Source organism: Dermacentor silvarum, chromosome 2 (genome assembly GCF_013339745.2).
Source record: "Dermacentor silvarum isolate Dsil-2018 chromosome 2, BIME_Dsil_1.4, whole genome shotgun sequence".
NCBI lineage: Eukaryota > Metazoa > Arthropoda > Arachnida > Ixodida > Ixodidae > Dermacentor > Dermacentor silvarum.
The window spans coordinates 242,724,031-242,737,167 of NC_051155.1; the positions used below are offsets into that span (position 1 = coordinate 242,724,031).

General features: G+C 49.5%; 1 protein-coding gene across 3 annotated transcripts in view; it reads left to right on the plus strand.

The window, feature by feature from the left end:
* LOC119442994 (high affinity cAMP-specific and IBMX-insensitive 3',5'-cyclic phosphodiesterase 8B) overlaps positions 1-7,152 on the plus strand; it is a 376,115-nt gene extending 368,963 nt beyond the window's left edge. For all 3 annotated transcript variants that reach the window (XM_037708101.2, XM_037708102.2, XM_037708103.2), the window contains one exon: positions 590-7,152. In XM_037708101.2, coding sequence (XP_037564029.1) covers positions 590-687 — 98 coding nt within the window. In that variant the 3' untranslated portion in view covers positions 688-7,152. The remainder of the gene's footprint in view (positions 1-589) is intronic.
* Positions 7,153-13,137: the final 5,985 nt, after the last annotated feature.

Here is a 13,137-nt window from a genome sequence, read left to right on the forward strand (position 1 = left end):
AAGTCTTGGGTAGGTTTAGGGCACTGGCAAAAAGTCTTCTCAAGTGTGCGATGACTCTCTGATATAGCTTCTGTGTCTGATATATGAGCTGCTCGGTTTCGCAAACATTTCTGAAGGTGCTTTTTTTTTTCTTTGTAACGTTCCGTCTAATTTTCAATTCATCATTTCTCATCACGCGTCGCCGCCGATCTTGGCGATACCTACAGTGCGGCGACGTCTGAACCCCGTCTGAGCCAATGACAAAGTGCGCAGAGAATAGAAAATGAAATGGGTCGTTATAGAAAATATGGTTCCTCGTTCTTTGTAACTCAGCTGAGGCGAAGTGGTATGACTAAGTTGTTGCAGATTTCCATGGCTGTGCTTTTTCATACAAAACATGTTGCATCTTTCTAAAAACTGCTCCAGCGCAGCTTCAACAATTTCTTTTTTTAACAAGGTGAAGTGTGTTAGCGAAAAGTCGGAGTGAGGTTCTTGGGCATGTTCTATTGCTGTAATACCTTTTTACTTTTACACATAAACTTTTTACTTTAACACATAAGCTGCTTTCGCTCTGACTCTCCTATTGCCCGTCCTTTCTCCGTGCACGCAGACTTCGGTGAGTTCCCGGAGCTCATGGAGTACATCGAGAAGAACTACATTTATTGGAAGGACAAGGAGCCGTCGTCTGGTCAGCAAGGAAATCACTAATGCCTCGTCACCAGTTCACCTCAGGCACAGAAGTGGCTTGAATCATCTTCACTGTTGGGGGGGTCGGGAGTTGATGACGGGTGGAATGGGACACTGATTGCGAGACACAGACGCTGAAGAAAAGAAGCTGCTGTGCCGCTTCAAGGACGTTGTCAAACATTGTTTGGTCGAACGGGAGAGCTCGCGCGAGGATGCGGGAATGGCTCGCGTGGATATCCGGAGAAACATCGTTTAAGCGTCCTGCTAACCTACGAGCGTCTACGGCCCGGGCCCATCTTGCAATCGCTGCTCCGACACCTGTGCACGCGGTGCGTGGCGCGGCAACAGCGGAGTGCACGCTTGTACCGCGGTGATGTGCGTCAGAGGTGAACAGCAACTCAAGTGGCGCCCGTAGCCTCGGCAGCAGCGTCACAAGAAGCCCAACCAGCCGACAGTGCGTTGGGACTGACGACTTTGTCCTTATCTAGTGCGTGGCCTTCCTGGCTGGACCTTTAATTTTCCTTGTTTGCATTCTTCCATAAACTGTTTGTTGCCGTCACTGCTCGCGCTTAACTCTCATTAGATAAACAAGGCGGGCAACAGGGGAATTACAGGATAAGGATTGGCAGCAAGGTAGGTATGTGGAAAAAAATGCAGAAGAAATTTATATATGTTCGTCTCAACATCCTCAGCATCAGCCACACTGCTCGTAATAAGTGTTTATCGCAGTCAACAAAGCAGCTAGTCTGCAAAGTGTCTCACCTAAACATATGCTATTGCACACTGTTTGTCGTGTCCCGTTCCGAAGTGCAACTCCGTTTTCATCCACTTTTTTTTTTTTTTTTCTGCGAGCAATGATGCTTGTACGCGGCAGAACCCCGGCAGCTGAGCCATTGCGATGAACCCCCTCTTTTGATTGTTAAAACATGAGACATATGTGAAGGCAGGCTCCGTGCTAAAGCACGTCATTTCTGCTGCTGGGCAGCTAATAAGCATTCTGACTGTCTTCGCGCGCGCCAGCCTCTTCAGAGGCGTACATTCTGGTTAACACCGGTGTATACGCTGGTGTTAACCGGTGTATGGTGCGACAAAACAAACGTATCGGCGCTCTTCACTCCACCTCTGCCAGCTGGCGGCGCAATATCTTGCGGTCACGTCTGGGGTCGTACTCTCGAATGTTCACGTTCGCCATTACCTCATGTGGCCCCACTTCGGTGTTTGTGTTGCTCGTTCTGTCTGTACACTCGACACGACGGGTGGGGCGTGAAAACTGGTTGCAACAGCACCCGCCCACCAGCTTGTTTTTCACGCATGTTGCAGTATGTTTGGCTGGTCGCACCGCACTGAAGCTGATATTAGCAAACGTGACTAGTCGACAAGACCTGCTAAAGACAACACCAGCAAGGTGCATGAATGATTTCGCTTTCTCCCTGTATCGGCGAGGAAAACTGGCCGTCAGGTTCACGAACGCTGGTGTTGAGTACACGCTTCCGGGTTTCTGTCGTTTGTTGCCAGGTTCAAGTACGCCGAGGATGCCTTACGTGGAGTTGTGAGCTCGACTGCGCAGACCTCGGGGAAGAATAGCGTACGTGTTGTGCGGAAGAGCACAGCAAGGGCCAGCTGCCGCAGGGTGTCACTATGTGCGCACCGCTCCTTTTATGTATTGTTACGCACACACTTTATCGCGTTGGTGGCGACTCTGAAGCTGCGCGATCTGGCAGGTTGACGCTGATGGTAAAGTAGGCAAATTAAGACTTTGCGACTCGGAACATACGGCGAATCGCCGTGAAATGCGAAACGATGTCTGCAATGATCGCACGTCACTGATTGCGCACAACCTAAAGTGCTCGCTGTCTAATGTAGCAGCATAAATTTCAAGTAAATTGCTAAGAGATGTCGGCAGCAATTACCGCTACGTGCTATCACGTGCAAATGAGGATAAATTATGCTACTTAGAAGCTAAAGATTGCGGACTCGTAACGGCTAACTACATAGATTCCGTCCCTGGAAGTGCCGAAGTGGTTTAAACTTTACAGGGATGTTTTCTAAAAGCTTCTAGAGTGGCAGTCGTATTCAAGAATAGATAAGGATGGGAATATCATGTGAAAAATAATGCTGAGCCAGCGAGAGTCGCAAATATAAACTCGTTTGGAAGCAACCACTCAATTGGCATGCCGGCTTCGTAGTGGGCGACAAAGATTTTCTCGGTATTCAGATGTCGCTAGCGAAGCCGTGGCACAGACTCATTCGGACAAAAAATTTATATCTGGTTTGACACAGGAGGACGCTTCCTGGTGGACGCTCGACGGTACTGCTCTGATGCCTGTATGGTAAGACAGTGTCTCCAGCTCGACATTGGGACGTAACCTCCACTCCAGAAATCTTTCCAGATCTCCAGAACCCGTCTTTCTTAAATTCATGGGACTCGGTAGTTTGCGAACAAGAGCACTCACACTTGAGGGTATACACCCGCGAGTGCCTCTGTTCGTAGTCTGAAAAGCCAATCCTCCTCTTCATATCCCGCCCTTTTTCTTCTTCTATTGCCTTTGAGAGTACGTTAATGGCGTCGCGCGACGGCGAACGAACGGGCCTATGATAAGCAAAGAAAGTGGAAATTCAGAATCCGGTGTCTGCACATGTCTCCAATACATCTTGTAGCGCTCAAACGACCAGCTCATTTCAGGCAGCACTGACGTCATTCCGTGGCCTCCTTCACAAAGTCAGAGAGAGAGCAAGGAGAGGAAAGGCCAACCACACGAGCGTCCGGTTTAATTGCTACCCTACACCGGGGATAAGGGAAAGGGGAATAGAAAGAGGAAAAGATGGAGAGAGAGCACTGAGTGCAGATTGGTCAAATCACGAAGACCCTCGTCTCGTGATGGTGCTTCTGGTGAAAGGAAAACGGCACGTATGAAAATTGGTATAATTTACTGTTTCCTTCGCAGGAATGGTAAATTACGATCCATTAAGCGCGGGAATGATGTAAACTGCAGGCATCGCATTTAGTTTTGCTTATTGCTTTATTTCTTGGCGCGCATTCTGATTTCAACTGCGTAATTGTGCCCCTTTAGGCAGCATCGTAGCGGCAGCATGCCGCTAAAACCGTTTTTCAAACTAACGTTATTAGGGGTGAGAGCTATAGCACTGCAGTTCATTCATCGTAGCAATCGTCGGTAGTACAGCAATTTTCTGTAACTTGGCGGAGCTTTATTCCGAAAGCGCACTGCAGCTGATGTCGTTGTCGTTTGCGGTTCAGTCGTGTGCGAGCCAGTATTTCGCATCCATACCGTAGTGGCTGAACGATTGCAGCGTTACGCTTACTGTTAATACGTCGGCACGTGAGTTAAAGCGAGCGGAATGCGCGTCTTCACGCCACATTCTGTCACCGCAGCAAGTCTTTCTCGGAAGAGTTCTCTGGTGACGCTAGTGAAACGAGCCTCGTCGATTCTTTGAAATAATTTAGCTGTGACGCTCGTGCTGGTCGAACAGTGGTACGAGTAGAGTCAAGGCCCTTTCACGCATATAACAGGTGCTCGTTGTAATTGGATCAACGTGATGGCAAGACGTTTGGCGTAAGCGTTGTGACTATAAAAATCACCGTCGACGCTGATTTTCGTTGACCTTGGACCTCGAAAGAAGTCGGCTGAATTGCAAACATGCCTCCGTTTTAAAGGACTAGTGACAATTCTAATAGTATTTTATCTCGTTGTTTTCGTGGATAGCTGCACGCCTTGTAATTGGACTATTGGAGATTTTATTCAAGTGTTCATCTTCACACTTAGAAAGAAGGATGAAAGGCTACAACGCCTGGCGGAGCTCCCATCTTGGGCGACAGCTGCAGACAAGCTGTTGCAGCAGAACACACATGTTAATCTAGAGCATTTAAAGTAAACATACACAAATACGCTATGGAGAATGTAAAACTGCAAGAAATTATACACACGAGACAAAATATGTACAGAAAGGAGCATTACGCATAGGTATCACCACATTAACAACAAGCACTAAGCACTACAATATTTTTGTTTAAAGAAGGACGGTATCAAGTCTAGATTTCATGAACGTGCAAGAAATAGTTAATACCATTATTTTAATACAACCAGTTCAACACGCCCGCCAAACGCAGCGTGATTTCGGCCATGCAGCGGGCAGCACGTGCCATCACGGCAGTCGGAGATGGTGTGAACTCGATGCTACAAACCATTAGCGCGCGCACCAGTGAGGTCACTGCAGTAAATACAGGCCATACCATGACTGGACGAAGCCTGTGACCGCCACCGACAGCTTAGCACATAGAGCCGGTTGAATAGGTGCGCCTCCGAAGCTGCCTCGCGATCGACAGAATGAGAAGGTGAAGGGGACGCTAGACGTTCGCGGAGAAGCTTTCGTCGGTGACACGGCGACACGATCATCGTGCGGCCTGCTTCCACCTAGCACCGGTCTTACTGGCGGGCGCGTCATTGGTTTGCGACACCACGTAACTCCATCTCCTGCTCCAATTGCGATGCTGCGCTCGGCGTGCTTCGAGCTGTCCGCTTTATGAGATTATTATAGTTAATTTTCGCCCGCTTTAAAAATTGCGGCTTCATACTACAATTTCCATTCGTCCTGCACTAGAATTTATATTACGATTTATCTAGCGTGGGAATGATGCAGATATCGCAGTTAGTTTTAGCAACTACGGAGTCGACAGTTGCCAAAGCAATGTAAGACTTCTTTAACGTTTGACACGATGCCCACACCATACGTATTTGTGACGTATGGTGTGACGTGATGCCCTAGCATCACGGTCACCCGCCTCCGCCTCAGGCTTCTGGGTCGCTACCAATAGCGTCGCTGCGATAGTCACAAGTGCTGTTACCGGAACCGAGGTTTCGTGAAAACAGTTATTTTCAGAGCACATATCAAAACCAAGTATAGAAATAAAAAAAGCGCCTGCTAATATACTAGTCGTCCTGACCACACTTTTTCTGTTCGTGCCAAAGAACTGCACCCGTAGCGAATGCGACGTGACCGAGAATTAATTGTTTCACCATTGTTCTTTGCTCAAGGAAGAAAAGTCCCCGCCCATCCGTAGTCCCCGTCGCCGATTGCGTTACATGTACGAAAGCAGAAAGCGTGTTGTGTCAAGATAATGTCGCGCGATTTTGCAAGATGCGTGCATTCACCTGCTACGTTAGAGTCGCCGCTTTCTAACCACTGTTGCCCTCTAGTGAGTTAGACGGAAAGGAAAAGGTGTCCGCTGTTGCCGCCATCTTAGTATGAAACTTTATGATCGCCGCTCACCTTCCCTTCAAGGTTCCGAATGATTCGTGTAGTCACTGAGTGCTGCAACTAGCAGGAATTTTCGCTACAGTCGAATGAACTGTGAAAGCCCTCCGGTGAGCAGACATGCATGGATGCGTTCTGCGCAGCTTATGGTAATATTATACATGTTGAGTGTGACACCGGCTGCTCTCAAATAAGATAGCGCTTCAAGTTCCCTATATATGTTGCTTAGAGCTCGGGGTTAAAATTATGACTGCTAAACCCGCTTGCGCTTATTAACTTCAACTAAAGCGCCAACGAAAGAGGCTCTTGGTGTGCTATTCACCTCAGCATTAACCTTGGAACGTATGTACGTCAGACCGTTAAAAACTCCACGAGACATTATGTCACGCCCTGCATAAGTGAAGTAATGTGGCCTTCTCTTTCTTTGTATTCGAAAGCTTCCTAAGGCAGTCGTAATTCCCGTGCGCGACAGAACCGCTATCCCACCGATGGCTTGCGCTGGAACAGTAGATGAGATAATTATTTACAGTGTAGACTCGCCAGTCTGCCATTTTGACCTCTTACGAACACACATCTGTGTGTGTGAACGGCAGAGTAAAAATTGACGTTTCGTATCTAAACATTCGGCGAGCTGACACTGTAGGACAACCGTAATGCACGTTCGAAATTTTTCTCAAACACTGCATTTGTTGCGGCATGTGCGTCCGCGTCGAGCCAAACCTGTAAATCAAAGCGTTGTGCTCTTTCTTTTCCCCTTTACTTTCACACAAAGGTCTACCGCAGCGAACTCGAGCGTCCTATAGGTACCCAGTAGAGCCACTGCGCACGCCCTTATGGCCACGTATACGTCCGGAGTTTTACACACTTTTTTACGGGAGGGCTGGACGTAACGACTTCCCGTGAACCTGCGATGAAACTCTTTGTAGTTATGGTACTCCGGGCAGAAAGCGCTTTACTTCTCAAAACGGTCGATGTCGATTTCTTGTGCGTATGACACGTGCAAGGCCTGCGGCGACAGCGCTCAGTAGCAGCACGAAATTGAGAGCTCGGAGGTCGTTGGTGTGTCGTTGTGTTCACGCATGCCGAACGTCATGGACTAAATGTGCGCGTCATAAACAGCTAAGTGTGTGTGAGTTTGAGTGTGTGCGTGCGTGGGTATTGTAAGTGCCAACCAACCACTTGTCATTTCCCAATAAAATTGTTGCCAAAGCGGAACCTGTTCCCGTTTCGTTGGTACTGTTTTTGTTTTGTTTTTATTTAGCATGTCCTGTTTTTCACAGCGCATATTTTCAAGCGCCCTGTAAAAGATCCTTAATTCGACCGCAGTAGCACGAGTGTGTGGTTTTAAGGAAGGCAATTATTAGGCTGAATAAATAAAATGTGCTATAGTTTGTTGTATATGGGCTTTATGATCATGCTTCTTTTACAGCGAAGCTGTATATGGCTAAATTCTGGCGGATCGCGTCCGCGGACAAAACGACGCGTAGAACAACAATTTGAAAAAAAAAAAAAACTGGGCCGATCCTGGTGATAGTGCAAAAAGGGTCGAAGCGCAATGGCACATACCCCTGTGGGCTCGGGGACCCTTGAACTACCCTTGTCACACGTGGGACCCAGAGAGACAAGAACAATGCGCCGGAGAGATGAACGCGGTTGCCCAAACGCTAGTCTATGACGATGTGTGTCGAAACGTCAGTGAAAAAACGTAATAGTCTACCAACCAATAGCTGTGTCTCATTCTCTCTTGACATAGCCATTTCCCTAGCGACGTCATCAGTTGTCCTTTGGACTCGGTATGGGTAAGACCCATGTCGCTCGCTGCGAAGAGGAAGAGCGCACCTTTAACGCCGCGCGGCGCGCTCAACAGCGTGAATGGGTGCGAAAGCGACGAGAAGCCGAACGCGCAGCGGCCCAAAGCGCTGCGGCCGATGGTGCAAAGTGGTGTGAATCTAGTCGCCTAAACTCGCTTTCACTTGCACATACAGCATACGGCGCGCGGCGACGCAACGAAATTATGTGTTGTGTCTTTTCAACCATTTAACATAACCACCATATTTAAAAAGTTGCAGTGGCTTAGCTCGGCTATGCCAGGATATACGTAGCGTTAGCAAAGGTTCAGCTGATTATTCTTAGCTTTCCTGGTTGTCTAGATTGTCAAGGATTAGCTTGATTGTCATGCTTACTGCTGCTCCAATGACACACACGCGGTATACGTATTATGTGGCACATGTATTCATTCCTCCTACGCTCAACCGCTAATTGCCAGGCAACTACTTCGGGATCCGATGAGTCAAGCTTCTCCGTTCCTCTGCGCTGTTGAGCAGCATTTGCGCTCTCCTTCTCCATGGCTATACCACACTGGCAGACGCCAGTCAGAAGCGCAGCGGCTCCAGCGCAGTGTCAGACGGCGACTGCACAGCGAGCGCGCGCCGGCGCCAGTGCGTCTACCACGGCTACGACGTCACTCCTCTGGAATGCGCAGACCGGCGGCGGTGAGTCGCGCGCGGCGGCGGCGGAGTGCGCGAGAGGTGCCGGCTCCGGTGGCTCCGGTGCGCAAGCCGTGTGACATCACTGATCCTTGCGCATGCGCAGCACGGCTCTTGATGTGCCGCGCGAAACGGGCTTGGCTAGGCCAGTGTAGCTAACGCTACAAAAAAATATATAATTAAACAAAACCAACAGCTTCGCTGGTCTTCCATCTTTACATAGTGGAAGGGCTCTGAATTGTTTTGCTGTTAATTAGTAGTAGTAATCACTACTTCAATTATTGAGATGATAAATCAAATCAGAAATTTAAAGCTTGTGCGCAGTATTGCAGTGCTCATTTGCCATTTTGCAATTAAAATCCATTTGAAGAACAGAAAATTTCTCGTTAGCTAACCACTCAACCAGTTCGCAGTTTGTTATATCTAATGGAAATAGTGAAGTTCTAGTGGCTAGGTGGAAGCCGAACTTGGATCGAGATCTGCAGGTAGTCTGTAAAAGTCGATGCCAATCGCAATGTATAAATTTGGGGACGGCCACATTATACAGCTCCCCGACTATGCAACGGGGAAGAACACTGTCATGTTTAAGTTACGGCAAAGAACGAAACAATGGCAGTAACGTGAGTTAATAGTTCAACTCGTTATTGGGTGAACTTGTGCCCAGAAAAGCAAGCAGCACACATAGCGATGCATGGTCATAGCATGGTGACAGCAATTGGCCCACATCAGTACTCACGCAGTGCTCACCGATGCCGCAATGGTACTCACAAGTGCTCAGCACTCGCAAGCGTCGGTCACCATGCGGTACGAGTATCGTGGTTGAATCGCTGAGCATTGTACGCGTGATATCACTTTGTATCTAAGCGTCATACAGTGTCTAAATTTAGATATAGTTGACCTGTTTTAATTAGCATTAAGTTCCCACGAACTGTGGGAGTCGTTTTAAGCGCAGCTTTCGCTGGTGTTTGCGCTGAACGCTATTCTTGTTTAAAAACTGGCAGCACAACTGGGGATGCCCATGGGCTAGACGAAGGTTCGATAATGTCTTTTGCAGCCATCTTGTCGACTTCTGTTTGTATAATCGCCCGTTCAGCAGCAGAAACACGATACGGACGGCGATGAATAGGGTTTGCGTCGCCTGTGTCGATTCAGTGCATGACAACCGTTGTCTGGCCAAGTGGGCGGTTGTCGAAGTCAAAAACGTCCCGGTACGATGCTAACACACGGCGGAGATCATCAGCCTGCGCAGGTGAAAGGTCCGCAGCTATCATTTTGTTGAATCCACCGGTAGGCAAGTTGGTGGATCCTGCTGAGCACGTCGGACTCAAAGTCGCCTCAGATGTTAGCGTGGACATTTGACAGCCGTTGAGGGATGCCAACGTTGCAAGCGCAATTCCGGATGGAAGAACACGGGCGGATGAGCCAAAGTTAAGCACAGGCAGATAAGCTTCGTTGTTGGCAATTTCGACAACCGTGTGGGGTAGGGTCACATTGTGTGCCAAGACAACGTCAGTAATAGGGGATGCAACGTAATCCCCGTCAGCGACAGCAGGAGAGGGCGTCAAAAGAACATAAGTTGTGGATTGGGGCGGTAATCGCACGTACTCTGAAGAACACAGCTGCGTAGGTTTAGCAGGAAGAGTCTCTGGGGCAGAAGGGAGTTCAAGTTGCAGGACACCGGTGCCGCAGTCCACAAGGGCTGAATGTGTTGACAAAAAGTCAATGCCCAAGATCACGTCGTATGGGCACTGCTCAAGCACAAGAAACTGAGCGCTCGTCGTATGGCCAGATATAGTAACGCGGGCAGTACACGTTCCAACAACAGCAGGTGTGCTTCCATCGGCAACTCTCACTGTACGTAGCACGGCGGGTGTCAGGACTTTCTTCAGCTTCTCACGAAGACTAGAGCTCATCACCGAGATCTGTGCACCAGTGTCGATAAGGGCCGTAACACTAACACCGTCGAGTTGGACTTCGAGCAAATTAGAGCGGGTAGGAACAGTCAGACGAGGATTTCGAGGCCGGGTCAAGAATGCAGCGTCACCTCCGGGCGCTGCACTCGTTAGTTTTCCGATGCGTAGCGTCCAGCGATGGCAGGCGACGGGAAACGGCGGGCTTGCGGCGAAGGGAATCGGCGGGCTTGCGGCGAGCGAGATCGGCGATCGCGCGGCGATGGTGACCTGCTGTACACGTTGGTGCGAGTGTCGACGTCGGGCGTGTCAGTCGGTGAAGAGCGCGACGATGTTGTACGGGAGTAGCCTTCAGGACGAGGGTTCCGGGTGCTCCAGCCAGTCGGTGACGTCTGACGGCTCCAGCAGTGTCGCGCAATATGCCCAACTCGAGAGCACGCGAAACATATTGGGCGATCATCCGGCGTCCTCCACTCAGCGGGATTGCGGTATCGCGAGTAAAAGGGCTGGTTCCGCGGTGCGACTGGTGGAACTGGTGGTGTGACTGGTGCGACTGGTGGCACGCGAACAGCGCACACAGAGGAGAGTCCCAAATTCGCGACCTCCTGTCGAACCACGGCTTGAATCAATGAAACCATAGGCTGGTTGGCAGTCGAGACATCGGGCACGAGAGGGGCTGGTGACATTGCTTCTAGTTCCCGACGAACGATCCGTGTCAAAGTGTTCGAAACCGGCGATTGCAACTTAGGTAGTGGTTCCTCACATGATGACGATGCGGCAGTATTGGGGAGCCTGGTGAATCCGCCTTTTTCATTTTCCTGTGCTGCCCTCTGCCGCGCGCCGCTGGAAACGTTTTGGTAGGGGGCTGGGGCTTTCGCCGGTTGAATTGTGAACCTGCGCCCGTGTTAAGTGCGCATCGGTTGTGCGTTTCGTGGATTGCGAATAATTATTAATGGCTTCTGGGGGGCAGCATGTCGTTCCTGGAAGCCATGTAGCGCTCACCAACTATATACATGTAGGCATGTAGGGTGAGCAGGCCTGAGTGTGCTGTTTTGTTTACAGTGCGGCCGATAAAGGCACGCTGAGTTCCCTCGGCCGTAGCGGCTGCTTTGGAGTTTGTGGGCGCTAACTCCTGCACTTGCACCTCGCTTTTTTTGTAATTCTGTTTACACATTCTTTAGACATTTCGCATAAATAAGATGTTTTGGAGTGCGCAGCCTTCCGCGTCGGATTTAGCAAAGCGATGCACTTGTTTACATCCGCATCTACAGCCACAGATCGTTGTTAGCGTCAAAAAATGGGGGAAAGGTGCATATATGAAAAGGCGCTGATATGAAAGAATGTCGAAACGTAGAATAAAACACACATATCTGCTCATATGAGCCGCGTTGTTCCATCGTGAGACGAGTCAGTATGAGCGGCTGAGCCACTTAAACAATGGCGGCTGTGATCCAGTTACAAATATTGGGCTGCTAATTTATTACTGATTCTCGCTTTTCTTTAACTTCGCGATAGTTAGTTTGCGCGTGTGATAAAACATTATTAGAGCAAAATGTGCTCGCATAAGCGCTCATTTAAAGGCCGTGTTGTTCTCCTGCAAAAACGCGGATGCCATCGCTGACACCGTTGGTATATAACTGAGCGAGGCGGCTGTTTATGCTGCTGTACCGAATGTACCGTCTCTTGTTTCGGGTTTGACGCAGAGATAAAGAGTACATCTCAGGAATTAAGAAATGTGTCAGCATGCCAGCACGTAAAAACCCACCCATCTACGTTGCGAATACGACCGGCAGCCTACGGGAATGGTGACGTACAGATGTTGGCACAGGCGTTGGGCACAGCGCTGTGTCCCCGCTTGCAGCTTATTGTGTACGCGGCGATCGAAGCGAAGGGTAGTTTATTTCAAATCGCTAAGGCTAGAATTGGACTATAAAAGCAGTTTCCTTCATTATAACTTGCTTACTTTTCAGTACAGGTCCTCCGGTAGCGGGTGCGCGAACTCGACGGCGCCAGGCCTAACTTCCGCTGAACAGGATCAACATTGGCTCAAACTTATGTGCACGGATTGAGAGGGTCCAATCTTGTGCATTTCAACTTCGTAGGCATGTCTTGACTCACTTTGAGCGCGATTATTTATATATACCAACGAAGGCGTTGCGGCTATCGCGTTATCGGTTCGACGGCCGATCGCGCGGGGTTCGGTCGAATGATGGTCGGCACGCTGATTTTATCGGTGCCGTCGACAAGAAAACCCGTCGCAGTACAACTCGCGCTCGTCGGTTACGTCTTGTAGGCCTGGTATGATAAAATGGTCTCCGCGACACAGTGCTGAATGGTCGGCCAATCGTAAGCGTCCGCGTCTTGTCGGTCTCGTATCGACCCAGTGTTACCGCGTCTTGAACGAGTACGTGAAGTCGGGCACACGAACCAGCAAGCGAGGACCTACGCTGCAAGAAGTCTTCGTCAGCAACGTGTTTTTAAGTGTAGGCCAAGTGTAACGCAGGGGTTTATCGATAAATTTGCTATTACAGCCATCAATGCAAGGCGGCAACTACGTGGTTCCCTGTGCAGTCTGGACGAAGCCCTCGCCGCTTTCTGTTAAAAGTGGAGTTGCAGTCTTACGCTACGCACGTTTTCGGTACCGCACCGACGTCGAGCTACCAGTTAAGTTTCAACGAAGTACACAGCACGAGTTTCCACTTCCAGTAGCGCGCGTGCGAGCGCATTTTTTTTTTTTTTTTTCGGGGGACCTTCCCCCGAGACGGGGCCGCACACGGCCGCGCGCGCGACCCTTCCAAAACGTT